This window comes from Neovison vison, chromosome 14, assembly GCF_020171115.1.
Source record: "Neovison vison isolate M4711 chromosome 14, ASM_NN_V1, whole genome shotgun sequence".
Taxonomy (NCBI): domain Eukaryota; kingdom Metazoa; phylum Chordata; class Mammalia; order Carnivora; family Mustelidae; genus Neogale; species Neogale vison.
The window spans coordinates 38,584,203-38,612,196 of record NC_058104.1 but is presented as its reverse complement, the minus strand read 5'-3'; the positions used below and the strand labels follow the sequence as shown (position 1 = coordinate 38,612,196).

Sequence of the window (27,994 nt, the reverse complement as noted above, 5' to 3'; positions counted from 1 at the left end):
CAGGCAGAGGAGGGAACAATTATGGGGGGGCTAAATCCTTAAGTGCCGTCCACCCCTGCGGGCCTGGCCTGCCTGCTAGCCAAAAGCAAGGCTTCCCCTTCCTTCTCTCGCTGTCGCCCCTGCCATCATCTGCTTAGGAACCTGAGCACCAGTGGGGGGAAGCAGCCCGGAGAACCCTTTCAGTGGCCCATACTCCTCTGGCTGTCCCTCTCGGAAGCTGAAGGCCTAGATGCAGGAAGGACTTGAGGCTCCCTCTTCCCTCCCTGACCTTCCACTAGTAACTCTCACCGAAACTCTCTCCTTTGTCTACCCTCCTTCCCTCCCCTGCCCCACAGCCCAGGCCACCCTCTGTCTGCTCCTCCAGCAGCTGCCCTGGTAGCAACCAAAAGACGCCCCCATCAAGGAGCAGGGGTGGGGGTGGGGGGCTCAGAGCAGCTGCTTTGACAAGGAAGCTGACACCAGGGCCAGCCGCTCAGCAACAGCTCAGCAACAACTCGTGGCTTTGCACCCAGCCCTGGGCCCCCACCCACCTGGCTGCTGCGGGCGGGCTCCCTGCTGTCCCTTTTCCCCACTGCTCCTCAGACTTCCCTCTGACCCTGGCGGCCCCGTCTCTGTCTCCCCAGCTCTGTTCTGTCCTTATTTCCCCCTAGACCTGCCTCTGCTCTATCCAGCTTCCCAGCCCCCTTTCCTCCACACCCCTCCTTCCCTTCCGCTTCTTCCTGTGGGATATGCCCAGCACCTGAGCATGCAGCCTCCGATCCCCTGGAGGAGAAGAGTTCAGGGCCAGGGCAGAGTGTGGACTACATACCTTCTAGGACCTGCCATGTGAACCCCTTGAGTTAACACTGTGGCATGGGGGGACCCTCATTCCATGACTTGGGGTGACTGCCCCCATCCTGAAACACTGACCCCTCCCCCGCCATCATCAGCACATTCTGTAGCCTCTTGGATTACCTGGCTGCCTGGGTATCCTATTTTCTTGGGGAGATGGGTGGGCCCCCCAAAGGCTACATTTCCAGAGGCCAAGTTAGAACGATGGAGAGGGGGGAGTTTGGGGGAGAGACAGGCAGTCCTGGCTTTGCTCACCAGGGCTTGGACACTAAATCCCTTGTTGATGGCTGCAGCAACCCCTCCCGAGGGTAGGGTTACCATCTTCTGCCCTGTCCCCTTGACCCTCTCCCCTCCCTATTTCCCCTTGTCCCTCTAGAGCCATTTCCTTTGGCCCCCAAAGGATGTTGTCCCCCTCTCCCATCCCCTGAAGGTTGGAGTATCTGCTGCCCTTTCAGCAAACTGGGTGAGGAAGGAGACCGTGGCAACAGAAAGAGGTTGGGTGGCAGAGGAGGGAGTCAGGGAAGGAGAGAGGGGGAGGCCCCGGAGTAGGAGGGGAGGGACTGCAGGTTGGACTTTGGAACAGGAAATTCGGTACAACTGAGGAAGTCCAGGCAACTGAGGGAGGGGTCAGCAAAACACAGACAGTGAAGTCTCTCCCTGCCCCCCCTTCCCTGGGGCTGGGGCCACCTTAGCTTCCCTCATGAGTGACATCTCAGGCTGCAGCCCCACTGTTCCCCCTCTGTCAGCAGAAATATCTTTCTTCTGACCCCTCCTGCCAGAGTCTTAGCCAGCCAATCCCTGATCCGGGCGGGGGGAGAGCCCGGCCCCCCCGACTCCCTCATAAGGACCAGCTGGGGGTTGGGGGGGTGGCCGGCTGCTGCAAGTGGGACGGGGGTCAGAGCTTCGTGGAAGGGAGAGAAACTTGGGGGGGGGCAGGAGAGAAAAAGCAAAAACCCCAGACAAACAGGCAGGTGGACACTGAGGAAGGCCCCCGAAGCGTGAGAACCCCCCCAGAAGGAGCACACCGCCCCCTGGCCCCCAGGAAGGGAGCACAATGGAGGCTGCACACTCCAAGACCACAGAAGAATGTTTGGCCTATTTTGGGGTGAGCGAGACTACAGGCCTTAGCTCGGACCAAGTGAAGCGGCATCTGGAGAAATACGGCCCCAATGGTAAGTGTCCCTTGGAGGAGAGGCTGGTAACGCCCTCCTGCCCCCCCCCAACACAGACACATACACACACTCACACACTTACACACACTGGAGTCTCTCCCTCCGGAGTGCCTTAGGGAAGAGCTAGGCCATGGTCCAGGGACTTCAGGGGGTAAGAGGAGACTAACAAGACAGGGTCCCTGAGACTAGAGTTTTGGGAGGATTTATGGGATGACCTTGGTGAACCTCAGATGCCCTTTTGGTGGCCCGGTTCTCTTACCTTAGCCAGAATCCTGGATGTGGGGGACATGAGACTGAACCCCAAATGAATATGTCCTTTTCTTCTTTTTTCCCCCGGATAGAGCTCCCTGCTGAAGAAGGTAAGTTACTGGAATCCCTGAGCTCTGTTAATGACCGTCCCCCACCCCACAACCGTGCCCCACTCCCTTCTCCCCACCTTCTCCCTACTGACTCCTGGGGCAAATACCCTCCCAGAGGTTAGAATCTGGCTAGGGACAGGGGTTTCCACGCACTTGCTCCATGAGGCCTCCAGCCCTTGAGCAACTAACTGCCCACCACCACTTTGAGGGGCCTGGGTCTGGACTCCTTCCTGGTGAGTTCCCTCAGTCCCCTCTGTCCCAAGCAGCCTGCTCATCAGCCCAGAACCTTCCTGCTCAGTCTGGAAGGCCACGCTCAGTCCCTGGATCCCAGCCTGCACTTGGAGTCCCGCCATTCATCCACCAGACCTTAACCGGGGGGGCCCGCCCTCCTCTGCCTCTCCCCCCCAGGGAAGTCCCTGTGGGAGTTGGTGGTCGAGCAGTTTGAAGACCTCCTGGTGCGGATCCTTCTTCTGGCCGCCTGCATCTCCTTCGTGAGTATAGGCAGGCATCGGGGGGGGGCTGGCCGGGGTGTGGGTCGGGGGTCTGAAGCATCTACGGGCGCGGGGGCTCCGGCTCCTCCGCTGCAATGGTCCAAGCCCTCAGCATCCTCTTCCCCAGACCAGAGCTTGGGGGTGGGGGGCGCCGATGCGCATATGCCTTGGTCCTCCTCCACACCCCACAGGCGGGTTTTATTTTAAGCTTTAAGGGTGTTCTCAGCCAAAACACTGAAGCTAAGCCACCCCCGCAGCTTCAAGGGCTTCCAGGGCTCGGGTTACCCCCCAAGCGCCGGGCTCCCCAGCTCGGCTCAGGCTCAGGCTGGACTCGGCTGAGCTCCGGCCACCACTGCTCCCGGCATGCCCCGGGGCGCGCAGCCACTCCACCAATCCCCGAGCTTCCCGGAGCCCCCGCCCCGCCCTCCTGACGTTGATTGGCCGCGGCAGAGACTCCCCTCCCAGAGGCGGGAAAGGGCGGCTGGCGCGAGGGTTCCTCCAAGTGCGCCCGAAGCGCCGCCAGACCCCTCGCCCGGCCCCGGGCTTCGCTGCCCAGCGCCCACCAGGCCTAGGACGCCCGGGGGCCCCCTCCTCACCCGCCCGGCCTGACCCTGCCCGCCCTCCCCCGGGCCCCTCCCAGCCGCAGGGCCGCCACCTCTCCGGCCCCGGAGCCCTCCCCACCCCGCCGCGCACCCACCGCCCAGCAGCCCGCTTGCCTCCTGGAGCGGCTTCCTTAGCATCTTGGCCCCGCCGGAAGACAAGACTGGGGGCAAGGAACTCCCCCTGTCGCCTGGTCTCCTTCATGGAGGCCCTGTGGGTCCCCGAGTACTAGCTGGCAGGGCCTCCCTTCTCCCTTCTCAGATTTGCTCCTTGACATTTGCGTGTGGCTGCTCCCTGGCAGTGGCGACAGCTGGGGTGGGGTGTGTCCCGGAGGCCCCGTAACACTATCCCCCGTCCTGCTCCCTCATGAAATCGGAGCTTCCCTGCCTGGGGCTGCTGGGGAGGGCGGTGGGCCCCCCTCCCCCCACAGTGTCTGCGAGGGCCGCAGGGTTTTCCCTAAGGCGGTCCGGCTCCCTAGGGATGGATGTGGCTGTCGGGGGTCGTTGGTCTGTGTGTCCCGTGAGCTTTGCTTAGAGGCCAACAGCCTGGCCAGGGAAACCCAAAAGCATTCCCGGTTAACGCTCGAGCTGGGCCTGTCTGCACCCTCTGGTTCCTGCTGCACAGGAGCTGCGGCAGCGCTCGCCTGAGTCTGTGCTTTGGAGCCTGTAGGACCTCAGACCAAGGAGGGGCTGCAGTATCCCCGCGATGCCCAGCCCGGTCTCCTGCGCGTGTTCCTGTCCTCATTGCCCATCTTTATGTGTTTTGAGGGGCTTTGTCCCCGTTAGCCTCCCTTCCCCTCGCCACAGGTGCTGGCCTGGTTCGAGGAAGGCGAAGAGACCATCACCGCCTTTGTGGAACCCTTTGTCATCCTCCTGATCCTCATTGCTAATGCCATCGTGGGCGTTTGGCAGGTGAGCCGTGACCCCGCCTCACTCCTTCCCATCCTGACCCTAAACGTGAAGCCAGCCTCCCTCCCAGTGTCCTCCTCCTCCGTCACTTCCTTTGGGAAGTGTTCTCTGTTCCTAATGCCCAGTTTGGAAAGGGGACGGAGTGCGGGGAAGAGACAGGAGACCGGTGTCACTGCTGTCCCTAGCTGGCTCTGTAATCCAGGAAGGGTCCTTCCCCCTCTCAGCCTCAGTGTCCGCCCTCATAGAATGGGGCTAATCATCCTGCCCCTGGGTTGGGCTGAGATGGAAAAAGATGATATTTGTGGAGTTACCAGCCCTGTATGCCTGGCATATAGTAGCAGGTCAATCAACGCCGGCTTGATTTTCCTTCTTGTCCTTTGTCACCCTCTACTTTTCCTGTCCCTTGATTTCTGATTTTCTTTGATTCTCTTTTTTTGTCTCCGCTGAACTGCCTTGCCTGTCTTAGGCCGTAAATGACAGTTTCCTTAGCACACACACCTACCCTCCTGCGGGGTTTGTCTACTCCCTGACGCCAGGAGCCAGGACTGTGTGACCGGCCCTTGCCTCTATCACGTCCCTGTGTCCCCCAGGACTCTGGCCCCTGGCCGTCCCGATCCTCCCTGGCCAGTCCCCTCCCATTCCACAACCTTCCTCCCTTTGCTGACCCCCCCCCTCCTCCACTCTGTCCTTCCAGGAGCGTAACGCAGAGAACGCCATCGAGGCCCTGAAGGAATATGAACCCGAGATGGGGAAAGTCTACCGGGCTGACCGCAAGTCAGTACAAAGGATCAAGGCTAGGGACATTGTCCCCGGGGACATCGTGGAGGTGGCTGGTGAGTGATGGGAGTGAGTGGTCCAGGTAGGGAGGCCTTGACCTCGAGGCCAAGAGGATGTGTACGGGGAGGGTGGGGGCCCCTGATTCTGCTGTCCGGGAGGGAGCTGGGATGGCGGAGCCTTTGCTCTTCCTTCTCCGACTCCTCAGGAGGTCACCCCAGGGCACCGTGGCCAGAGAAGCCCTCCCTGTCACAGTCTCAGCAGGAACAGCCAGTCCTGTCCCTGACACTCCAGGCGGACCCCCTGCTCCCCCTCCTCTCACCAGCACTTGCAAGCAACAGGTGGAGCCGAGTCCCTGCCAATGGCACCGTCTCCACCCCCCTCCCGAGGCCTGGCTTCTCTCTCCTTCCACCCACCCCCAAGCTTGGTCAGCTTTAAATCTTGACCTCTTGGTGCCCTTGAGGCCTCTTGAAGGGGAAGGAGTGAGGATAGAAGGGAGGAGGGGGGCCAAAGGCTCAAGCCCCCAACCATGTAAGGGAAACTCGGGCCCTAGCAGGGAGCACGGGACCTAGGAGGAGGGGAGCTCAAGGAGGGGCCCCGCCTCTCTGGTGAGGGACACTTAATGCCTGCCCGGGAGGGGTGGGGGCTGGGTGGCTAAGATTACTGGGATTCTGCCCCCTTCAGCGGTATTCCTATTTGCCCTGCGCAGGCCTTCCCTCATCTCCAGGCCCCTGGCAGAGGGGAACGTATCTAGGCCCGCTTGCCTCCACTAGACGCCCTAGTTGCCACCTCGGGAGGCCTAGGGGAGGGGGAGGGAGAGCGGGCTGAAGACCCCAGGGCACCATCGCAGGCCCGTCCGGCCACAGTGACAGTTCAGAGTCAGCGCCATGAATGTCTATAAATATCGCTTGGGCTTGGGTGACAGGGTGTCCCGCCCAACTCGGTCTCCGACCTCCTCCCTCCTCCGTCCGCTTCCTCTGGCACAGGAGGGGGAACCTTAGAAACAGGGAAAGGAAAGCGGCCCAATGAACCCCAGCCCCAGGACCATCCATGGGATCAGGAGAGATGAGCAGAGGCCCTCAGAGGCCGTTAGCCTCTACAGAGGCCCTGAAGTCCGGTGGGGGAGGCGGGCGTCATCAGCCTTGTCAGCCTACCTGCAAGGTGCTTTCCTGGGCTGACCCCTCCTTGGGCATCTCCTGTGGCCTTCTCGGCCGTTCCTTCTCTCCTGCCAGTCTCCCCAGCTCACTCACCTCACCCACCGTGGCTTCATGCCTTCCCTCGGGTGCGCAACCCAGGGCCTGGCGCGTTTCTGCTGGGCAGTCTCTGCCAGGCCCTGCAGGACCTCTGCCCCGCTGCCCCTGCCGCTTCTCCCTCTCCTCCTGCCCTCTCATCCTTCCCTTGGGCTCTTCCTCTTGTCCTGCTCTGCACAGATTTTTCTCCATTCTCGTATTTTCTGCTGTTTCTTCCTGTTCCCCTACCCCTGTCCCCGCCGTGACTCCGTGGCCTCCTCTCCCCTCTGAGGTGTGTCTCTCAAATTCACCCGGTTTCTTTTAGTTTTTTCCTTGCCCTCCTCTCCCCACCTTTCTCCCTCTTGTTTCCTTCTCTATTTTGCTGTCTCATTACACAACTGCATGGTTCCTAACCTTCCCTTCAGCGGCTCAGCGTCACTGTTTATTGAGCATGTGCTATGTGCTGTGCACTGGGCCCTCTCACAGGCTCACAGCCGAGGGAGGAGAGAAAAGCAACAGGGGCAGTTGGAATGAGTGTTGGTGGGGGATGCTTGCTGGGGCTACGGCGGCCTACGCCAAGGGCCTGACTCAAGCCCGGGGAGGGCCCCCAGCCCCGGTGCCTTGAGGAACCAGGTGAGGTAGTCAGACCGAGATCGGGCTTTCCTTGGGAAGGAAGAAAACTCCTCTCTCGACTGACTTCACTCTCGGCTACTCTCTCCACAGTGGGGGACAAAGTCCCCGCGGACATCCGCATCCTGACCATCAAATCCACTACACTCCGGGTTGACCAGTCCATCCTGACAGGTCCGGTGGGCCGGGGGGGAGGATGCTTCAGGGGGCGTGGGGAGGAGGTGGAGAGCTCAGGGGACACCCAGGAATGAAGCTCCAGGTGGATGAAAGAGAAAGCCGGCCCCCTCCTGGCTCCCTGGTGCCCGTGACTTCCGCACGGCCCAACTTGGTTCACCATCATAAGCCTGAAACACAAGGGGTCAAGGGAGGGGCAGGACATTTGTGCCTGTTCTCCAGATGGTCATTGACCCCGTCTTTCCACATGGACATTCAGACACCCAGAGAGCTGTCTTGTTGCCTCAAAACCACACCACCCCCCTCCTGCCCTGAGTGAGGACCCATAGATTCTAGAACAAGCTAGAGGGTCTGGATGCACTTAAAACCATAGCTGCTTCAGTTTCTTCACTGAGAGCGAGAAGGTGAAGAGCCAGCAAGCCTTCCCTGTGGTCCAAGGAGGCAAGGCTGGGGTGGTCCCCTGACCCCCCTGCCCAGGCGACAGGCACGGAGCATCTCCTTCCCCGGAAGGTGCTCTGTCCGTTGACTGTGCCCCTTGCCATGAAAAAGCTTCTTTCACTTTTGCCTAGACCTGGTTCTGAAGTCTATGTATTATCGTCTCCATTTTACAGAGAACAGAGGTTAAGTGATCCCCAATTATGCAGCTTATAAGGGGTCGAGCTGGGGCTCAGGTCAAGGTCTTCCTACTCCAAGTGCGTTGGATTTCCCTCCTCCCTCCAGTGGCTTTGGCCAGAGTCCAGCTTCCTCCAGAACGGTTGCTAGGTCCTTCCCAGGCCCTGTCCTACCAAGCAGGGCCAGAGTTCGGGGCAGAAAGGATGGGAGGAGGGAGGCCGTGACGGCATCCGAAAACCTCGTGGCTCCTTCTCGGCAGGCGAGTCTGTATCTGTCATCAAGCACACAGACCCTGTTCCTGACCCCCGAGCTGTCAACCAGGACAAGAAGAACATGCTTTTCTCGGTGAGCCAGGCCGGGCCAGCGGTCACGCGCCCGACCCAGAGGCCTCTGTGGGGGAGAGACGTGGCTGTGCACGGCAGGATGAGGACCGCCGCTGGGGGGTGCAGTGGGAGGGTCGCCCCTCGCCTCACCGCCCGCCTCTCGGCCACCCTCCCAGGGTACCAACATTGCTGCTGGCAAGGCCGTAGGCATCGTGGCCGCCACGGGTGTGAGCACCGAGATTGGGAAGATCCGTGACCAAATGGCCGCCACGGAGCAGGACAAGACCCCCCTGCAGCAGAAGCTGGATGAGTTTGGGGAGCAGCTCTCCAAGGTCATCTCCCTCATCTGTGTGGCTGTCTGGCTCATCAACATTGGCCATTTCAACGATCCTGTCCACGGGGGCTCCTGGTTCCGGGGGGCTATCTACTACTTTAAGATCGCCGTGGCCCTGGCTGTGGCTGCGATCCCAGAAGGTGTGGCAGGCTCTCTTTCTCCTCCCGTGGGCTGGCCGAATCTGCAGAGGGCCCCTTTCCCAGTAGGGTAACCTTGGCTGGCTCCAGGCCTCACGTCCTCCCCTGCCTCCCCACAGGCCTTCCTGCAGTCATCACCACCTGCCTGGCCTTGGGCACCCGGCGGATGGCCAAGAAGAACGCCATTGTGAGGAGCCTGCCCTCCGTAGAGACTCTGGGCTGCACCTCCGTCATCTGTTCCGACAAGACAGGCACCCTCACCACCAACCAGATGTCTGTGTGCAAGGTCAGGGAAGGGTGGGGGTCTCCCACTCCCAAGACGGCCTTTGGGGTGACATAAACCCTCCACAGATGGGGTCAGGCCTTCATCCCTGGCAGCTTCTCCCCCTGGCCAGGGAAAGAAATGTGCGGAGGGCCAGGATAGGTCTCCACCCTTCCAGCCAAGAAAAGGACGAGCGAGGACCCCTCTGGCTCCCCCTGCCCCCCGGACTCGTCCTCCGTGGCCGGGCCTGAAGGGCCCCATTTGAATAGCATTTCCTAAACCGGGCGCTTAATCCCTTTGGCAGTCTGGACCTCCTCTCAGGATGATAGTTTAAATGTAAAAAATAAAACACACAGGGCTCTTGTTTAAAAACTACACTGGGCTACGGAGGAAACCAACGACTGAAATACGGTCATCCAAATAGCTTCAAAACACATGGGCGATGCGTTCGCACTTCTGCTTCGGGATGAATGCATTCCGCAGCAGGCCCAGCGGCGGGTGCCCAAGCAGTCAGGAGCCCGCTGGCTATTTTGAGGGCTCTGAGGGCGATCTGATGCGGGAAGGAGCTGTGGACCTGTTGGGGCAGGCATCGGCGTCGCTAGTATCGATGTGGTCTGCTGCCCGCGTTCGTGCCTGAGAGGAAATGCTCAATGTCAGAGAGAAAATAGGAGCTGTCATCCCCCCCCCACCACGTTTCCAGACATCTTGGCAGGGGGATTGGGGTTGGGGGAGATCACTCAGGGACCCCAGGCAAAGAACCCCTGCCGTAAACCGAGTTCAGTGAAACAGCACGTCCAGCATCAATTGCCGCTCCGAGACTCGGGGCCGGCGGTCAGAGGGCGAGAAGGGCTGTACCGTGTGCTCCCTGGGGAGACCACCGGGCTTGCTTGCACTTGAAACCCCCGTCAAGGCCGGGGGGCGGTGCCCCTTCATTTAAACCAGGGTTTTTGTGCACTTACTTGACCACAGTAAGTGGTCCACTTTGTCTCCACTTTGTCTGTCGGAGCCCTTCTGAAGCCCCATCCCTCCCCTGCTGGGTGTAGTTCAGGGTGGGCGGCTCCTCTCCAGGACCTTCCAAAGCCCAGGCTTCCAAGCCAGACCACAGGCTCCTGCCCTGTTCCCTAAAAATGGGTTGATAGCCCTCATTCGAAAGTCAAGACATTGCACAGGAAAATAACCCGGATTTCTGGCTCTTCCTGCAAAACGGGAAGATCTGGCCGTGAGAGGCTGGAGAGACAGCTGGGACAAAGGCTCTCCGGCACCTCGCCACGCATGCCCCCTTTCCCTGACTCATCCAAGGGGGCCTGCAGGGTGGCCTGCAGAAACTAGGGACTTTCATTCGGGGGCCATAAGCACCGAACATAGAGGATAATGGCAAGGGAGTGGCAGGAGGCTCTCTTCGTCTCTGAGGGCAGCTGGGAGAGAGATGGGGCACCTTCCTCCCCTCGGTGCCAAGTGCCTTTGGGGATGCTGAGAGCTGGACATCTGTGCCCACGGCCCCTCTCCCTGCAGATGTTTATCATCGACAAGGTGGACGGAAACGTCTGTGTCCTGAACGAGTTCTCCATCACTGGTTCCACTTACGCTCCAGAAGGAGAGGTGTAAGTTCCCTAAAGTCCTTTCCTTGTCTCCTCATGCCCCCCGCAGACACCTCCCCCCGCCAACACCTCTCTCCCGGGGGCCTCCCTCTAGTTTTATCTTTCTCTCTCCTCTTCCTTCCCTGACCTTGTTCTCTCTCCCGCCTGACTGAGCTCCACATCGGTGGCCATGTCCCCAACTGTCCCTCGCCACTTTCCCCGTGTTCTCTCTGCATCTCGGTCCCTATTCTGCTCTACCTGTCTCTTTTCCTTCCTTCCTCCCCGCCCCGCTGCCAGCTTGAAGAATGATAAGCCCGTCCGCTCAGGGCAGTATGATGGGCTGGTGGAACTGGCCACCATCTGTGCCCTCTGCAATGACTCCGCCTTGGACTTCAATGAGGTAACCTCTCCTTTCCTGACACAGTCCCCTTCCAACCGGCCGAGGCGGGGCCTCCTCGCCAGGCCCCGTGGGAAGGGGACGCTCTGTACCGAGGCCTCTCCTGAGTGGGAAGGGGAGGGAGTGGCCGGCCCCCTTCCCATTCTAGGAGGAAGGTGGGAGCAAGGGGCTGGCAGTGCCCAGCACTTACTTCCTCTTCCTCCTCTGTCCTCTCAGACCAAAGGTGTTTACGAGAAGGTGGGTGAGGCCACCGAGACGGCGCTCACCACCCTGGTGGAGAAGATGAATGTATTCAACACTGACGTGAGAAGCCTCTCAAAGGTGGAGAGGGCCAATGCCTGCAACTCGGTGAGCCTGGACGCTCCCTCCCATGGGGTCCTTCTTCGTCCCGGGTCACACAGGCTAGGACCCAGGGAACCTTGGGGGGCAGAGGCCGCCAGTCCAGCTGGGCAGGGCTCTGTGCCCCATGCCAGGACCCTAGCCAGCACGGGCAGCCAGCCTCAGCTGTTCTTGGCCAGGCCGACTTTGGGTAGGCCCTCCTGCCCCTGGACCGATGCACCCTCTCCGCACCGTCTCGCCACAGTCCCCCTCGATGATGATGCCTCCTGATGTGTCCCTGGCTGGACGGAAGGCATTGGGCACAGGCCGTGGCCACCATCATGGTGCTTCCCTTGTCCAGATGAACAAACCCCACTCTGTTCCTCTCTAAGACTTTGCTATTAATGTTTCTTCAACGCGTATATTGCACTCCTCTTGCATATTTTGTTCTCCACATCGCTCATTCTTTTGTTTTCTTTTTTTTTTTTTTTGGATATACAAGATGCTCGTTGCAGCTTTTTTTTTTTTTTTAAGATTTTATTTATTTATTTGACAGACAGTGATCACAAGTAGGCAGAAAGTCAGAGAGAGGAGGAGGAAGCAGGCTCCCCGCTGAGCAGAGAACCTGATGCAGGGCTTGATCCCAGGGTCCTGGGATCATGACCTGAGCTGAAGGCAGCGGCTTTAACCCACTAGCCACCCAGGTGCCCCTAGTTGCTGCTTTACTTAATAGGACAAGAATAATGAAAACAAATAAATATCTCTCATTAGAGAGTGTGTAAGAAATCTATAAATGCTAATATAAACATCACCTTATCTCTTATTCATTGTTACTTTTACACTTGTTTTCTCTTGAAGTCTCTATGACGCACTGGGTGGAAAAGGGCTCGCGTTCGATTTTGTGACATATTTGTTACTACGTGCCAGGCACTGGGTCTGTATTGTCCAATAGCATGTCCCTAGGTGCCCACATGTAGTTATTGCAATTTAAATTAATTAAGATGAAATAAAAGTAAAAACTCACCTCTTGGGCTGCACCAGCCACATTTTCCCATACTGAGGAACTATGCTCAGTGGCACCGTATTGGATGGTTCTGATTACAGAACATTCCCATCACCACCGGAAGTTCTAGATGGTGCCGTGCTGTGCCATCCTGTTTTCGTTGTGCTTTAAACTGGACACCGTAAGAAAGCCACAGCACCGGTCTTGAAGCTCTCTCTGTTTGTGCTATAGGTACCAGACGGAGCTCCAGTCTGAGACTCGGCTTGTGGTCTGCTCTGACCTCCAGATCCTTTTTGACTGTGTTTTACAGGGTCTGGGACTCTGCCCTTCTGTGATGCAGCATCATCCTTATCCCACCCGTCTCATGTCTGGCCTCTCCCTGTCCGTCTCCTCTCTTCCCAGGTGATCCGCCAGCTAATGAAGAAGGAATTCACCCTGGAGTTCTCCCGGGACAGGAAGTCCATGTCTGTCTACTGCTCCCCAGCCAAATCCCGGGCTGCCGTGGGCAACAAGATGTTTGTTAAGGTCAGAAATCAGAAATCTTCTTCCCAGTCCTGGAACCCTCTCCTATCCCTGCCCTCCATCACTGTGCCCTGGAAGAAAGGGGTCCCTGAAACCTCGCCTGGTCTCCTAGGGTGCCCCTGAGGGGGTCATTGACCGCTGTAACTACGTGCGAGTTGGCACCACCCGGGTGCCCATGACAGGGCCGGTGAAGGAGAAGATCATGTCCGTGATCAAGGAGTGGGGCACTGGCCGGGACACGCTGCGCTGCCTGGCCCTGGCTACCCGAGACAGCCCCCCAAAGCGAGAAGAGATGGTCCTGGATGACTCTGCCAGGTTCATGGAATATGAGGTGAGTGGCCGGAAGCCCCCTTTGCCCCAGAGTCCTCTGCCTCCCCTGGCTGTGCCCACAGTGTGTCCTGCTGCGTCATGGGCCCTAGAGTCACAGGGAAGAACGTAGAATCTGGAAGGACCATAGGAACCATCTAGTGAGTCCAGGGCTGCTCTGCCGGTGACCGTAAACCTGTCCCAGATGAGGCGAGGCACTTGCCTCCAGACCAGAGACCCATGTGATCCCTGGGCATCCTCAGGTTCTTCCCCGTGTTTCCCTGATAAGATATTCCCAATGCAAGAGCGGGGCTAGACCTGCACTCTGGTACCTGGGCCTTACCTTGCTGCAGGCTGGCTCTCTGAAGGGCACCCGAGTCCATTCTTTTGTTTTCTTGTCGGGACCCAGTGGCCCGGCAGGTAGCCTGGATTTGCTTCGGCCTGTAGACCCAGCTAGTGGCCCCTCCAAAAGCAGAAGCCCCTGCCCTAACTCCCGGTTCTAGCTCTTTCCTTGAAATATCCACGGGCGGCCACCTCTGCTGGGCCGGGCAGTGCCACATCCCCAGGCACACACGTGAGCGAGGTACATCTCCCGCCCCCGGGCTTACGGGGCCCCACTGAGATTTGCACGCCCGGCCCCATCTCCCATCATCCCTCCAGCCCCCCAGCTTCCTCCCTGGCTCATTTCCTGAGTCCCTTCCTGACCCTGTTGCTCTCTGGCGTCTCCCCAGACGGACCTGACGTTCGTCGGCGTGGTGGGCATGCTGGACCCCCCCCGCAAGGAGGTCACGGGATCCATTCAGCTGTGCCGGGACGCCGGAATCCGAGTCATCATGATCACTGGGGACAACAAGGGCACGGCCATTGCCATCTGCCGGCGCATCGGCATCTTCGGGGAGAATGAAGAGGTGACGGACCGAGCCTACACCGGCCGGGAGTTTGACGACCTGCCCCTGGCCGAGCAGCGGGAGGCCTGCCGCCGCGCCTGCTGCTTCGCCCGCGTGGAGCCGTCCCACAAGTCGAAGATCGTGGAGTTTCTGCAGTCCTACGATGAGATCACAGCCATGGTGAGCGGACGGCGGGGCTGTACTGCTGGGGGCATGTTGGGGGGCGCCTTGGGGACCTGAGCAGCAAGAGGGAGGTTCAGCCCACCGGGAAGGGCTACGTGCAAGGGTCCCACCTTCTCGCTCTGCCCTCAGACGGGTGATGGGGTCAACGACGCACCTGCCCTGAAGAAGGCCGAGATCGGCATTGCCATGGGATCCGGCACTGCCGTGGCCAAGACGGCGTCGGAGATGGTGCTGGCCGACGACAACTTCTCCACCATCGTGGCTGCGGTAGAGGAGGGCCGCGCCATCTACAACAACATGAAGCAGTTTATCCGCTATCTCATTTCCTCCAACGTGGGCGAGGTGGTCTGGTGAGTGGCCAGGGCGGGAGGCCGGCCCTGGGGGCCGGTGGGGGGGGTGACGCGCATGGGTCAGGAGGCAGGACAGACACGTGACCGCCTCCTTCTGGCAGCATCTTCCTGACCGCCGCCTTGGGGCTGCCCGAGGCCCTGATCCCCGTGCAGCTGCTGTGGGTGAACTTGGTGACTGACGGGCTCCCGGCCACAGCCCTGGGCTTCAACCCGCCAGACCTGGACATCATGGACCGGCCCCCCCGGAGCCCCAAGGAGCCCCTCATCAGTGGCTGGCTTTTCTTCCGCTACATGGCGATTGGGGGTGAGCAGGATGGATGGAGGACCCCCTCGTCCTTCCGAACCCTTGGGACTAACCCCCAGGGTGGCACACCCACTTCCCTAGCATGGCCGCCCCAGTGGGCCCTCTTCCCCAGTGAGCCGTTCGTGGCCGTGAGCCCTCTCGACGCCTCCCGTCTCCCCAGCCGTGACCCCAACTCGCATCTTCTGTCTACCGCAGGCTACGTGGGTGCAGCCACTGTGGGAGCGGCCGCCTGGTGGTTCCTGTATGCAGATGACGGGCCTCACGTCACCTACAACCAGCTGGTAGGGGGGCCAGAGCAGGGAGGAGGGTGGGGAGCAGGAGGGAGGCGTGGAGGCGCCTGTGGGATCCCAGCTCCTCACCCCGCCCCCTGCAGACTCACTTCATGCAGTGCAACGAGGAAAACCCTGACTTTGAGGGCCTGGACTGTGAGGTCTTCGAGGCCCCCGAGCCCATGACCATGGCCCTGTCCGTGCTGGTTACCATCGAGATGTGCAACGCTCTCAACAGGTGAGGGCCACACGCCCACCCCTGCCGCCTTCCAGAGACCGCTGTGCCCTCCCCCTTCCTCTCTGTGCTCACTCCTGTTTTCTGCTGTCCCCCACACCGGGCTCCACTCGGTGTCCCCTCCACAGCCTGTCTGAGAACCAGTCCCTCCTGCGGATGCCCCCCTGGGTGAACATCTGGCTGGTGGGCTCCATCGGCCTCTCCATGTCCCTCCACTTCCTCATCCTCTACGTCGACCCTCTGCCGGTGAGCCCGCTGGGGCCGGGACCCACCATTCTGTGTCCCTCCGGGAGCCGCTCTGGGCTGGGGTGCAGACAGAGGGAGGAGGGAGTCAGGCTGGGGTGGTCCGGGGCTCCCGCCTGGCCCCTCCTGAGAGGGTCACCGGTCCTCACCACCTCTACCCACCGTCCCAGATGATCTTCAAGCTCCGGGCCCTGGACCTCACCCAGTGGCTCATGGTCCTGAAGATCTCATTTCCAGTCATTGGGCTCGATGAGCTCCTCAAGTTCATTGCTCGGAACTACCTGGAGGGTAAGCCACAGCCCTCCTCCGAGCCCTGTTTGCCCCCGGTCCCCCCATAAGCCCTCCCTCTGCGCTGCGAAGGCGCCCGCCCCCCCTTCCTTTTCAGTGGGGTGCCCTGGCCCCGAGAGGATCAGCGTCCCTTCCCTGAGCCCCCATGCCTCCGAGCCTGGGCAGGCGCCCGCAGCCTCCTCAGCCCTCTTGGCCCTCCACGGCTGCCTCCACCCTGCGTAACTGTCTGTCTGTCCTCTCTGGCCGTAGGATAACCCGTTTCCCCTTCCTCCATCTCTCTGAACCGTGTCACAGGTACCGCCCTCTTCTCGCCCCAGCTGCTGTGCCCGCCCCCACGCACTCCCCTCTCCCCCTCGGTGGCACCCGAGGTGGCACCCGAGGTCACTAGCGCTCGCTGTTCCGCCGCCCCCCCAGGTCCCCCGCTGCCGCTGCCGAGGCCAAGCTTCCTGGCGGGGCCGGCCGCTGTCCTGACTGCGGGTCCGCTCGGCGGCCGTGGGGCTGCGCTGCGCTGCGCTGGGCGCTGGGCTGTCCGCTGCGGGGGCTGAGGGCTGGGGAGGAGTGGGGCCGGGACACAGGTGAGTCTGGGGCGGGGGGACCCGCACTGACCCTGCAGGTGAGTGTGCGGGCGCGGCGGGCCGGAGAGCCTGCGAGAGCCTGCGAGGGACTCTTCCACCCCCCTCCGGCCCCCCTGCCCTCACTCTCCCCTTTCTCCTTCCAGATCCCGAAGATGAAAGAAGGAAGTAACCAGTCCTTCTGCCCCTCTTCCCCGCCCCGATAGTGACGCATCTTCAGCCAGAGCTGTGGCACAGACCCCCACGTCCCCTCCACTCCCCGACGTTTTTCTGTTTATAAACACGAGGGTCCCTCCCCTCCTCCACCCTCCTCCCCAGCCCATCTTCCCTTCTGCTCTTGAAAAACCCCCCCTCCCCGACCCCATGGGGCTTGCAGGGACAAGGCGACGGATTGAGCTGAGCTGCTTATTTATTGAAAATAAATGACAGAAAAGTCTGGTCTTGCCTCCGTGCACATCTCGGGGCCTGGGTCAGGCCCCCGGGGACAAGCGTCTTAGTGTCATGCAGTCCAGAAAGCAGCAGCCTGTCCCAGCGCGCGCATGTGGAGGGACGGGCTGCCACGGGCTGGAGGCGCCTGGCCACCACCCGCAGCTCGGCTGTGCCTCAGGGAAGGGACGGCGCCGTAAGAGGCACAGCCATTAGTCTGGCTCGGGGGCCAGCGGCAGGAGGGTTGGGACCCAAGAGGCAGCATGGCAGCCAGAAAGCCGCAGGGCGAAGTCTACACCTTTGGTTCCTGGAGGGGGCTGGGACCCCCAGCCAGGTGTCGTCCTTGGGAGCAGAAGGCCAGCCACCCTGGGAGGAGGAGCCGGGGAGACAGGACACTGGTGGCCCCATCCTCTTAACCCCAGGCCTGGAGGGGACAAAGACTCTATCCTGAGACTGCCCCCGCCCCGCCCCCGCCAAAGCCCAGGCTTCTTGTTTCCGGGGCAGGGAAAGGCAGTCTCCCCAAGGGGCGGGGGGGCGGCTTCCAGCCCCTCAGGTGTCCTTGATGTCCCTGATGTCCCTGAGGGGCGCCTCACCCAGGATACTACGCACTTGCTCCAGACTTTCTGCCTGGCGGATCTGCTCCAGGCGCACCTGTGGGGTCCGGTGAGGGAGGAAGAGGGCCCTTGGTGGGGAACCGCAGCCCCCATCCCCACCCGCCAGCCCTGCCGAGGGCAAGGGCCTGGGACCAGCCTACCCAGGGGCCCCCCCGTCCCCAGCTCACAGTGAACCAGGATTCAAGGGAGGAAACGGGTCCTACGAGAGCAGCCTGACCAGTGTGGTCAGGGGCAGGCAGGGGCTGACCCAACCAGCTGAAGACCAGGCTTGGGCTTGTGGGGTCCCGAAAGGCGTCTGAGCAACAGCCCAGGGGAAGGAGGATGCCAGCCTCGGGAGGTGGACGAGGACCCCGACTGGGGGCTGTCCTCGCAGGGCCGCGGCTGAGCCACCTGGATCGCGGCTGCCGGAGGGGAGGGGACACGCCGTACCTGCAGGGCCTGGGACAGTCGTACAAAATCCCGCTGGACCTGTTCGCTGGTCTCCAGCTCTGCCTGCAGCCGCAGTACCTTTGCTCTCTGCTCTGAGAGCAGGTGTGTGAGCTGGGCCTGGGAACAGGACGCAGGGCTGGGGCCTCGCGCCGCACGGGACGGTGTGCGGCTGGGGACACGCCTCGTCTGCGCGGGGGAGCTCCTTCCACACCACCCCGACTCGGACCTCCTGTGAGGCTGGGCTTCCTGCCACCGGGCGTCATGCGGACAGCAAGGGCAGGAGGGGGCAGTGAGGGCCTCTGGGGCGTCATGGGGACAGCAAGGGGCCTCTGGCCCCAGAGTCCAGCCTCACCTTGCTCTGCTCCTGCTGGACCCGCTCCATCTCCGTCCTCAGGCTGCACAGGGAGGCTGGAAGTCAGGGGCCAGCTGTCAGGCCCACAGCCGCCCTCCTTCCTGATCCCCCACGGCCGGGCTCCAGCCCTGTACTCACCCTCTAACACCTCTGCGTGGAAAGGGAAAAAAAGAGAGGTCAGGGCTCCTCCTTCCTATACCAGCTCCCTGCTCCTGGCGCCCCAGAGGTGCCCCCCAGGGGGGAGGTCAGCCTCCCCGGGAGCAAGGCCAGGGGTGGCTCTGCTCCCGGTCCCTCACCTGTCTCCTCCCGCTGCACCCTCAGCTGCCCCTCCAGGCTGGCCCTGGCCGCCGTCTCCTCCTCCAGTGCCTCCCGCAGGGTCACGATCTCGATCCGGAGGCGCTCGGCCTCATGCTCCCGGGCCTGCTGCTGGGCCCGTGCCTCCTGCCGCGTGTGACGCACCAGCTGCTGCAGCTCCTGGAGGGGAGGCCGGTCACTGCCGGGGGGTGGGCAGGAGGCCACCGGGGCCACCGTCCCAGGGTGGGGGTGGGAGGTTGGGCGGACATGTGAAAGGGAAACCACCCAAGTGCCCGGCATGAGGAGGGGAAGGGATGCACAGTGGCAGCCACGCCACTGCCTGGAGGACCCCTGGGCACAGTGCCGAGGGAGGGTCCCCCCCAGCATGCCCAGGGCAGAACACCCCTTTGTAAAGCTCAAACAACCCAAGTTAGCTCTCCGCTGTCGAGGCAGGCGTGTCTGTGCAATAAAAGAGACACCAAAATCGAGCAAGGGAACGACAAAGGTCAGGAGAGCAGCCTGTCAGGGAGCACGGGGAGCGTGCATCAGGGGGCAGCCCTCATGGCTCTCGGGGGCGGGCAAGGGGCCTGGGGTCTGGTCTTCGTGCTTCTAATGAACTCAGTCAACCAACGCCACAGCCAGCTCCCTGCCAACAGCTCCTCATAAACCAAGCTGACGATCAGTTCAGTTTTGTGGATCGCTTAAAGTCGCCGCCTCCTTTGCGTCGCGCATCCTGCTAACTCCTGTTCTCTGCACGCCCAGGCCGGGAGGGCGGTGTGCTCCCATTTTTCCAGACGAGGAGTCGAGGGAGCTGGCCGAGGGGATGCAGCGAATACACAGCCGCCCGGGGCTGTGGCAAGGTCCCTTGGCCTTGCTGCGTGTGGAGGGAAAGGGCCAGTGGGGTGGCCTCCACGCTCTCAGCACCCACACACCCCTTACCGGCACCAAGCTGGGCAGCGACTCCTCGGGGCCCTCCTCCTGCTCCAGACCCCGGGGGGCTGAAGACGGCAGCTGCTCGGCCCGGAGCCCCTGGTTTTCCTCAGTCAGCCGCTTCACCTCGTGGCTCAGGCACTTGTGCGATGTGGCCAGCTCTGCCTGTGGACGGACATTCAGCAGGAGGGGATGAGGGGGAGAGGGCGTCGCCAGTGCCCTATGAGGCCAAACCCTGAACCCTCCTCCCGACAGCGCTGATGGCCAGAAAGCCCACACCCTCCGCTGCGGAGAAAGAAAGAAGCACCTTATTAAGTGCCTTTGACCCCCGGGCTCTTTTTCTTCTTTTTTTAAGAAGTCTCGGTGCCCAGCATGGCTCGAACTTGACACCGAGATCAAGAGTCGCACGCTCCACCAGCTAGCCAGCCAGGCGTCCCCGACCCCCAAGCTCTTTATACACTCCGCTCAATGGCTCAAAGGTCACAAGGGGCAGGCCACCTCGAGCGTTCTATTGGGTCCATACGCTCTCAGTGACCAACTTTAAAAGCTGGGCGACACGCAGAAGCACCCGGGTTGCTGGCCTCCTGACGAATCAGAAAACGAGGCAACATGGAGCTTTCTCTCCCGTGGGGGCTCTCATCACAGAGCCGAAGGGCAGCAGAGCCCCAGGCGGGCCTCCAGGCCTGCCACGCTGCTCCCTCTGGTCTACACCTGGCCCGACTGAATCATTTCCACTTCCCGTCCCGGCTTGGGGAACACCTGAATTTGCAAGCCTCGCTTTTAAGCATCACTCATGACGCTGTGAGCGAGGTCCCACCACCTGGATTTCAAAGAGGCCAGGCAAGGGCTCCGAACTTGTGGGCCCTGGACACCTTTTGTGCACCCGGCCTGACTCCAGGGCGCAGCGGGAGTGGCTGGGCTAGGGTGGGGCAGGGCAGGTGCCTTGGACCCCTCTCAGCCAGTTCCCATCGCACGCCGGTTCCTCGGGCCCCGGCCCCGAGCCCTCACCATCTGCAGCTGAACCCGCTCCTGGGCCTGGCTCACAGTCCCCTGCAGGGTCCGCAGCAGCTGCTCTGAGTTCTGGACCTGGGCCAGGAGCACTTGCATCTGTGGGTGGAAGGAGGTGAGGTTGAGGTCGGGGCCAGGAGGCAGGTGGCCAGGGGCCCCGCCGGGGACAGGGAAGGGGAGGGGGATGGCGGGGGTGGCAGAGTGGGCCCCACCTGCTTGGCACAGTCCTCGTTGCTCCGTCTCAGACCCTCCTGCAGCTCATCCCGCTCCTGGTTGACTCTCTCCAGGTCCTTCTGCAGCTGCCGCCCCTGCCACAGATGCTGGCCTCAGTCTTGGCCTCAAGTGGAGGCCTGCCTTCTGCACCTGGGTGTTGGGGGGGGGCAGCTCCCAGCGGGCCGCCCTGCTTCTGTTGCCTGATCCCCGGTTCTAGCTCTAGGCGTGCACACAGTAGGGGCTCAGTGAGCCTGTCGGGGGAGGAAGAGAAGGATGCGAGCACCCCCGGCAGGCTGCTCCCCCACCTCTGCTCACCTCCGTTTGGAGTTGTTCCCACTGGGTGTCCGGGACAAGCTGGTAACCGGGAGGCGGCAGGTAGATGCCCTCGGGGACCAGGGTGCCCGTGGACACCAGAGAAGCTGTCTCTTCCTGCTCGGGGCTCAGGGCCTGGCGGCTGCGGGGCAGGGAGGTGCTGCCGGCCCCGCCGCCAAGGGAGAAGGAAGAGATGGAGGCACTGTCATCACAGTTGTGGGCGAAGGCTTCGGCCGCTGCACCCCCGTCTGCACTCAGGTCCTCGAGAGGCTCCAGTGGGGGCGACGGGTCCCGGGACCGGGGCAGCAACTCCGTGGAGCCGTGCAGGGAAGGGGGATGCCGGGGACGTCTCTAGGGGAAGGGGCAGGGAAGAGGCTGGGGGGCCAGGGTCCTGCGGCGCCCCCTCTCCCCACAGCCACCCCCTGGCCGCCCCCTCACCTGGATCTCTTGAATCAGCTCCTCTGCCCTGAGCAATTTCGCCTTCAGCTCCTCTATCTCCTGCTCCATGGGCAGCACGATCTCCCGAAGCTTCTCCGAGTCCTCGTGGGCCTGCAGGAAGGGGGTCAGGTAGCAGCAGCCCCCCCTCCCAACAGCTGGGCCCCTCAGGTCTGTTCCAAGCCTCCTCTCTAAGCACATCAGCCCTTGTAATCCTCCCAAGAAGGTACCAGCCATCCCCATTTTATAAATAAGAACGCAAAGGCTCTGGGCCTTGCCCAGGTTCCCCAGGAGGCAAAGGGGCCAGGGTCACAACGATCCGCCTGGTGCCCACTCACTCCTCAGCCTTTTCTTCCCCAACATCCACTTTCACTTGTTTCTTTTATCACAGACGCTCACATTTGTAGTTGGACACATGCCCTAAATTCTACAACCCCATCTACATTTCTCAGCTCCCCTATAACTGAGCATGGCCATGTGACTAAATTCCAGCTAATGAGATGTTAATGCAAACTTCCAGGACAACTCCTTAAAGGGAGAGGGTGTGCTTTCCTCCTCTTCCTTTTTTGACTGTTAGATTGTGGACATGATGGCTGGCACACTGGCAGCCACCTTGGACCATAAGGCAATAAGCTACCTATGGCAAAACAGTGCCAGAAGAGGAACCTGGGTTCCTAAGGACTTGTTGAGCTGATTATCAGTCCCAGAATGTCTATCTGTGGACTTTAAAAAAAAAAAAAAACTTCTATCTTATTTAAGCTACTGTTGATTTGGGTTTTTAAATCTCATCCTAGTATGTCCTTTACTCCCCCCACTGCCACCTGCTGGCCACTTCTTTTTGGTCTGTTTTCAGGTCTGGGACCCTGCTGAACCCGCAGAGCCAAAGGTCTCTGACCATCTCCACCTGGTTGTCACACAGGCCCCACTATCCCAAGTATGGCCAAATCTGAACCATTCATAGCATCATTTCCCCTCCTGTGGGTGTTAGGTCACCCACTCCGCTATCCAAGGCCACAACCTGCCAGTCTCCCATCTTCTTCGGATCCATGCTGTTTCCACCTCTTGAATCACTCAAAAACCTGTTTCAGGCAGGCTCCGTTTCTAGCCCTCCAGATCCCTATGTGAACAGCTGCAACAGGCCCAAAGAAAACAAACATCCCTGGTCCCATCTGAAGCTCGGAAAGACCCACCGTGCAGGGGCCCATGCGTTGGGTGGCCAATGGCCGAACACAGGAGGCGGGCCAGGGCCGAGCTGCCTGACTCCAGGCCTGCTGTCCTTCTGCTCGCTGCACTGGGCTACTGATCCCAGGCCCCGATCCCTCACCCACCGTGGCCCTGCTCCCTAGGATCGCCGGGAATGCAAACAGCTGCCTCTGAGAATGTGGGCTGCCAGCCTCCTTTCTTGGGCTGCCAGCCTCCTTTCTTGGGCTATTTTGATCTTTGTCTTTCGACCCAAGGTCTTCTTCCAGAGCCTGTTTCGTCCTGCATGGATGCAGTAAGCACCTACCCTACCTTGCAGGGCTGCCATAAGGATCAAACGAGGTAATGACGTGAACTAGCTTTGAAAGACGGAGTTCGGCAAATCAGCCGCCTCCCATAGTCAAGGACACCAGTTAGGAAGGGGTGATAAGCCACAGACATTAAGAACAAGAATTTTAGGGACACCTGGGTGCTTCAGTGGGTTAAAGCCTCTGTCTTCGGCTCAGGTCATGATCCCAGGGTCCTGGGATCGAGTCCCACATCAGACTCTCTGCTCAGCAGGGAGCCTGCTTCCACCTCTCTCTCTATCCACCTGCCTCTCTGCCTACTTGTGATCGCTGCCTGTCAAATAAATAAATAAACTCATTAAAAAAACAAACAAAAAAAAAAAACAAGAATTTCAGAACCAGGCTGCCTCGATATTTAAATCCCTCCTCTGCTTTCTTCTGTGCGTAACTTGGGGCGATTTCCTGAACTTCTCTGAACCTCACCTTCCTCATCTGTGAAATGCGTCTAATGGGGAAAGACAGGAGAGACAGACTCTGTCAAGCAGTGCTCTCAGTGCCTAGAGCATTAGGGATGTCCTCAAGTGTCAGCTCCCTTCCCCCTGCATCATCTCCTTCACTTTGGAGGCAAACAAACCCAGCCATCCTGCCAGCGAGTGGGAGAGCCAGGACTCTGCCAAGTACAAAGCTACTATGAGCTACACCTACAATTTTTACTGGATTCCCAGTATTTTTACCAGTGCCCCATGGTCCCCCTGGCTGCCTCAACGTCTTTCCAAACCCCAACCTTTTCCATCTGCTTCTCCAAGGAGTCCAGGGGGTGAGCCCGGGACAGCAGCTGCTTCAGGCGCCCCAGCTCCCGCTCCTTCTCCTCACAGTCCTGCTGCTGCTGCTGCCGCTCCTGCTTCAGGGAAGTGATCTGGGCTTCGTAGCTGCTGATGGAGTCTGGAGAGGCGGGAAAGGGAAAGGAGAGGGAGGGTCAGGCATGCTGGCTCTACCCCCGGGGGACAAGTGGGGTTCGCTGTCATCGAGAAATGAATCAAACATGCACGCTGACATCAGAAGCCCCCATTCTGATGGGGAAGGCAGCTTTGGAAACAGTTACAATGCAGCAGGCCCCAAGAGGATCATTCCTGGGGCTTCCGGGTCCCAGAAGAAGGAAATCTTCGCTCTGCCTGCCTGGCCATGAGGACGCCGCCAGGCAGTGGAGGAGACAAAGGACAGACAGGGTCACGGAGCAGAGGAAAAGGCTCAGAGCTGGGAAAGGGGACGGTGGGTGGGCAGCAGGCTGGGCCGCAGCAAGGCTGGAGTGAAGATGCCCGAGGAGGGATGCCAGAAAGGGGGGACAGGGTGGCAGTGGACGCCTCCTGAGGCCATGAATGCCACACCAAGGAGTTCGGAATTTATCCTACAGGTCAGTGGGAGGTGGAGGTGATGCTGGGTGGAACAGGGCCACTATTTTCTTAAAAAAAAATTCTTTTTTCGAGAGGGAGTGTGCATACACGAGTCGGGATGGGGGTGGAGAGGAAGAGAGAGAATCTTAAGCAGGCTCCACGCCCAGCACCAAGCACACTGTGGAGCCTGACGAAGGGCTCGATTTCACGACCCTGAGATCATGACCTCGCTGAAATCAAGAGTCAGATGCTTAACTGACTGAGCACCCCAGGCTTAAAGATTTTTTTTTTTTTTTAATTTTAAGGGGTCTCTACACCCAATGTGGGGCTCATACCCAACCCCGAGATCAAGAGTCACATGCTCCACCAACTGAGCCAGCCAAGAGCCCCAACAGTGTTTATTTGCAATTATTTATTTTAACACGTACCAACATTAGAACTAAAACTAAAGTGGAAAGACTGCCTGCTTTCTAGCTCTGTGACCTCAGGCAAGTTATCTAACCTCTCTGGTCCTCAGAGCCTCCCCGGCAAAATGGAAACAGATCCTGATTCCAACTTCATGGAGACTGTTATGAAGATTAAATACTCATAAATTGGGGCACCTGACTGGTTCAGTCAGAAAAGCAGGCAACTCTTGATTTTGGGATTGTGAGTTTGAGTCCTACGTTGGGTATAGAGATGGCTTAAATACTCATAAAGTATTTAACTCAGAGCCTGGCACATAGTAAGTGCTCAATAAATGTTAACTATTGGGGCACCTGGGTGGCAGAGTCGGTTGAGCTTTTGGCTTCAGCTCAGGTCATGATCTCAAGGTCATGAGATCAAGCCCTGCCTGGGGCTCTGTGCTCAACTCAGCCTGCTTGAGATTCTCCCTCTGCCCTCTCTCCCCCTCCCGCTCTCTCTCTCAAATAAAAATACATTAAAATAAACACTAAAGTTTATTTACTGGGTGGCTCAGTCAGTTAAGCGTCTGCCTTCAGTTTAGTTCATGGTTCCAGGGTTCTGGGATCGAGCCCCACATCGGACTCCTTGCTCAGCGGGGAGCCTGCTTCTCCCTCTGTTTGTGCGTGTTCTCTCTCTGACAATTAAATAAAATTTTTTTAAAAAATAAAATAAATGTATGAGTTTTCTTTTTTAAAAAAAGGTCTATTTTTTTTTTAAGGGAGGGGCAGAGGGAGAGAGGTAGAGAGAATCCTAAGTAGGTTCCACACCCAGTGCAATGCCCAGTGTGGGGTTTGATCTTATGACCCTGAGATCATGACCTGAGCTGAAATCGAGAGTTGGACATTTAACTGACTGAGCCACCCAGGTGCTCCCCGCCCTCCAAATTGGATCTATTTAAAGAACAAATACTGAGGGGCGTCTGGGTGGCTCAGTGGTTAGGTGTCTGCCTTCGGCTCAGGTCATGATCCCAGGGTCTTGGGATCAAGCCCTGTGTCGGGCTCCCTGCTCAGTGGGAAGCCTGCTTCTCCCTCTCCAGCTCACCCTGCCTGTGTTCCCTCTCTCACTGTGTCTCTCTCTGTCAAAAAAATTAATCTTAAAAAAAAAAGAGAGAGAGAGAGAAGAACAAACATTGGGTAGATAACAGAGTAAGTTGAACAAGGAGACAACCATGGCTCACAGGTGGTATGTGAATGCCTGAAATGTGGGAAATATGGCCCAGAGAAGCCTGGAGCCAACAGTGGTTCTTAGAAAAGGAAATAAGATGGTGAGCTGGGAGTTTTAGGAAGTTCACTCTGGAAGCCAATGTCAAGGCTAGACTACAGAGTCAGACCTGTGAGAAGGCTGGGGCACAGTCCAGGAGAGCTGTCGTTTCCGCAGGGGACACAGAAGCAGAGGGGTAGGGCAGGACTGGAAGCTATTTCAGAGACGCTGGCCTCTGACTGGAGAAAGGGGAAATTAGAGCAGGGGCTGGGGGTCTGGGGCGCGGGGAGCTGGTGCATCTCAAGGACAGAGAGTGGAAGGGAAGTCTGAACATGTACGGGGCAGTGCCAATGTACAGGTGCTTGGGGAAGGCCGGAAACCAGAGGGTCAGACTCACGGAGATGGAGGCTGGTTCCAGGAACTGAAAAGTGGTTCATCTTTCAGGCTTGATCGGTCATCAGTGAGGGACAAGAAATGACACGTGGCAAGGGAATAGGCAGAAGCTGGGAGCTAAACTTAGCTGGAACTCACAGAGCTGCTTCTAGCACGGGCAGCACCTCTATGCAAATCAGAAAAGGGCACCCCTTTCTCCGGGCCCTGAGGCCTGCCCTGTGCTAGGCAACCCGGCTAGCCGACCCTACAGCCTATCAGTGGCCCCTGACCCCTTGCTTGCCACGCATTTCGCTCTTACGGGGCCGCGGGGGAGTCTGGGAAGACGCTCTCGGCCTCACCTTTCAGGATGGCCTGCAGCGAAGCCACCTCCTCTTGGCACTGCCGCTGCACCGCGGCCACGGCCTCGGCCTTCGTGCTCTCGCTCACCTCCGCCACAGCCTTCATGGTCTCCATCTCCGCCAGGGCGCCCGCCAGCTCCGCCCGCAGCCGGCCCAGCTCCTCTGACTCAGCCTCAACCTTCGCCCCTTCCTGGGGCTGGGGGTCCAGGGCTGTGGGGGACGGGGATCAACCTCTTTTCCCATCACTCCCGGGTCCCCTGTACCCGAAACCATCCAAATCTAGGAGTCCACAATCTAGTACTGCGGCGGCGATCCTCACACCTTCACCTGGCCCCGCCCCGCTCACCTGACCCCGCCTCCTTCTCGCCTCGCGCTGCCATGTGCTGCCTGGAGCCCCGCCTCCCCTCCCATTTCCCAGACTAGACCCCGCCTTTCCAATGGTCCCGCCCCTTCCCTCACTGGACCACCTCTCACCTGCCACTGGCCCTTCCCCTCAACCCCCCGGACCACGCCCCCTCCTCCGGGGGCCGCTGGCCCCGCCCCCTCACTCCAGACGGCATGGCCCCGCCCCTTTCTCCAGTCTCCCCTCACCATCCCCCTGTCCGCCGGCTCCGAGCTCGGCCCCGCCTCCGGCTCGGCCGCCCCCTGCGTGCATGGACGCGCCTTCACTTACCGGCCCCCGGCCGCCGTCGCCGGCCATCCTCGCCCGCGGCCGCCGGCACAGCTGCCGCCATCGCCTCCGCGCAAACGGCGGGTTCCAGCACTCCCTGGTGACGGTGCTCACCCCTTCCGGGTCCCCTCGGCTGTTTCCGGATCCGCTCGGCTGTTTCCGGATCGGCCCCTGGCTCGAGGCCCAGGCCGGAGCTGGAGACTGATTGCCGAGCCCGGACCGAAGATTTCCGAACCCGAGCCGGTCCGCGGGCCCACGCCCCGCCCCTCCCCGCCTTCTTTCCTGCAGCGCGGCTGTTGGAAGGACGCTTGTCCTTCAAACCTTTAAGAAGTTCTTTCATCAAAGGCCTTCTGGCGGTTCCGCGTGACCTTGGCAGGCCTGCTCAAGGTGCACCTCCTGCGAGACGCCTGCCGGCCTTAGCCTAAAGAAGGGCGACGCTCTCGCGCTCTCTTCCGAGCACCGCAGCCAGCTTCTGCGCGGTCCCCGGACCCCGCTTCTCCCATCCAAGTACTAACCAGGCCCGACCCTGCTTAGCTTCCGAGATCAGCGGACCCCGCTTCTGCCGGAGCCTGGCTCACATTACAGGGAGCTGCGGTGGGGCCTGCCAGCACCTCCGCCCTGGTGGAGCGTCCCTCGGGGCAGGGCTGCGGTGGCTTCCCTCTCCGGGGCGCGGGAGTCCCGCGTGGTCCGCCGGAGACACCAGAAGCTTCGGCGTCCCCAGCCCCACCTGGATACTCAACCGGTCGGAGTTTGCAGCGAATCCCCCCG

General features: G+C 60.2%; 2 protein-coding genes across 2 annotated transcripts; one reads left to right on the top strand and one right to left on the bottom strand.

Annotated features, from left to right (window-relative positions):
* Positions 1-1,781: 1,781 nt before the first annotated feature.
* Positions 1,782-16,631, top strand: ATP2A1 (ATPase sarcoplasmic/endoplasmic reticulum Ca2+ transporting 1). Its single transcript, XM_044233852.1, has 22 exons — positions 1,782-2,003; positions 2,345-2,362; positions 2,771-2,853; positions 4,260-4,364; positions 5,056-5,194; positions 7,088-7,168; positions 8,040-8,125; positions 8,280-8,577; positions 8,694-8,860; positions 10,349-10,437; positions 10,711-10,813; positions 11,027-11,158; positions 12,534-12,656; positions 12,766-12,984; positions 13,691-14,026; positions 14,159-14,379; positions 14,481-14,683; positions 14,879-14,964; positions 15,057-15,190; positions 15,316-15,433; positions 15,601-15,718; positions 16,437-16,631. The coding sequence occupies exons 1-22, from the start codon at positions 1,886-1,888 to the stop codon at positions 16,460-16,462; spliced, it is 3,003 nt and encodes a 1,000-aa protein (XP_044089787.1). The 5' UTR covers positions 1,782-1,885; the 3' UTR covers positions 16,463-16,631.
* Positions 16,632-16,681: 50 nt separating this feature from the next.
* Positions 16,682-27,364, bottom strand: RABEP2 (rabaptin, RAB GTPase binding effector protein 2). The gene is made up of 13 exons (XM_044233851.1): positions 27,230-27,364; positions 26,557-26,766; positions 23,575-23,732; positions 21,307-21,417; positions 20,872-21,219; positions 20,556-20,651; positions 20,344-20,442; positions 19,345-19,500; positions 18,408-18,585; positions 18,250-18,261; positions 18,112-18,167; positions 17,760-17,876; positions 16,682-17,367 (listed from the first exon to the last, which is right to left on the bottom strand). The coding sequence occupies exons 1-13, from the start codon at positions 27,288-27,290 to the stop codon at positions 17,266-17,268; spliced, it is 1,704 nt and encodes a 567-aa protein (XP_044089786.1). The 5' UTR covers positions 27,291-27,364; the 3' UTR covers positions 16,682-17,265.
* Between the last annotated feature and the right edge of the window lie 630 nt (positions 27,365-27,994).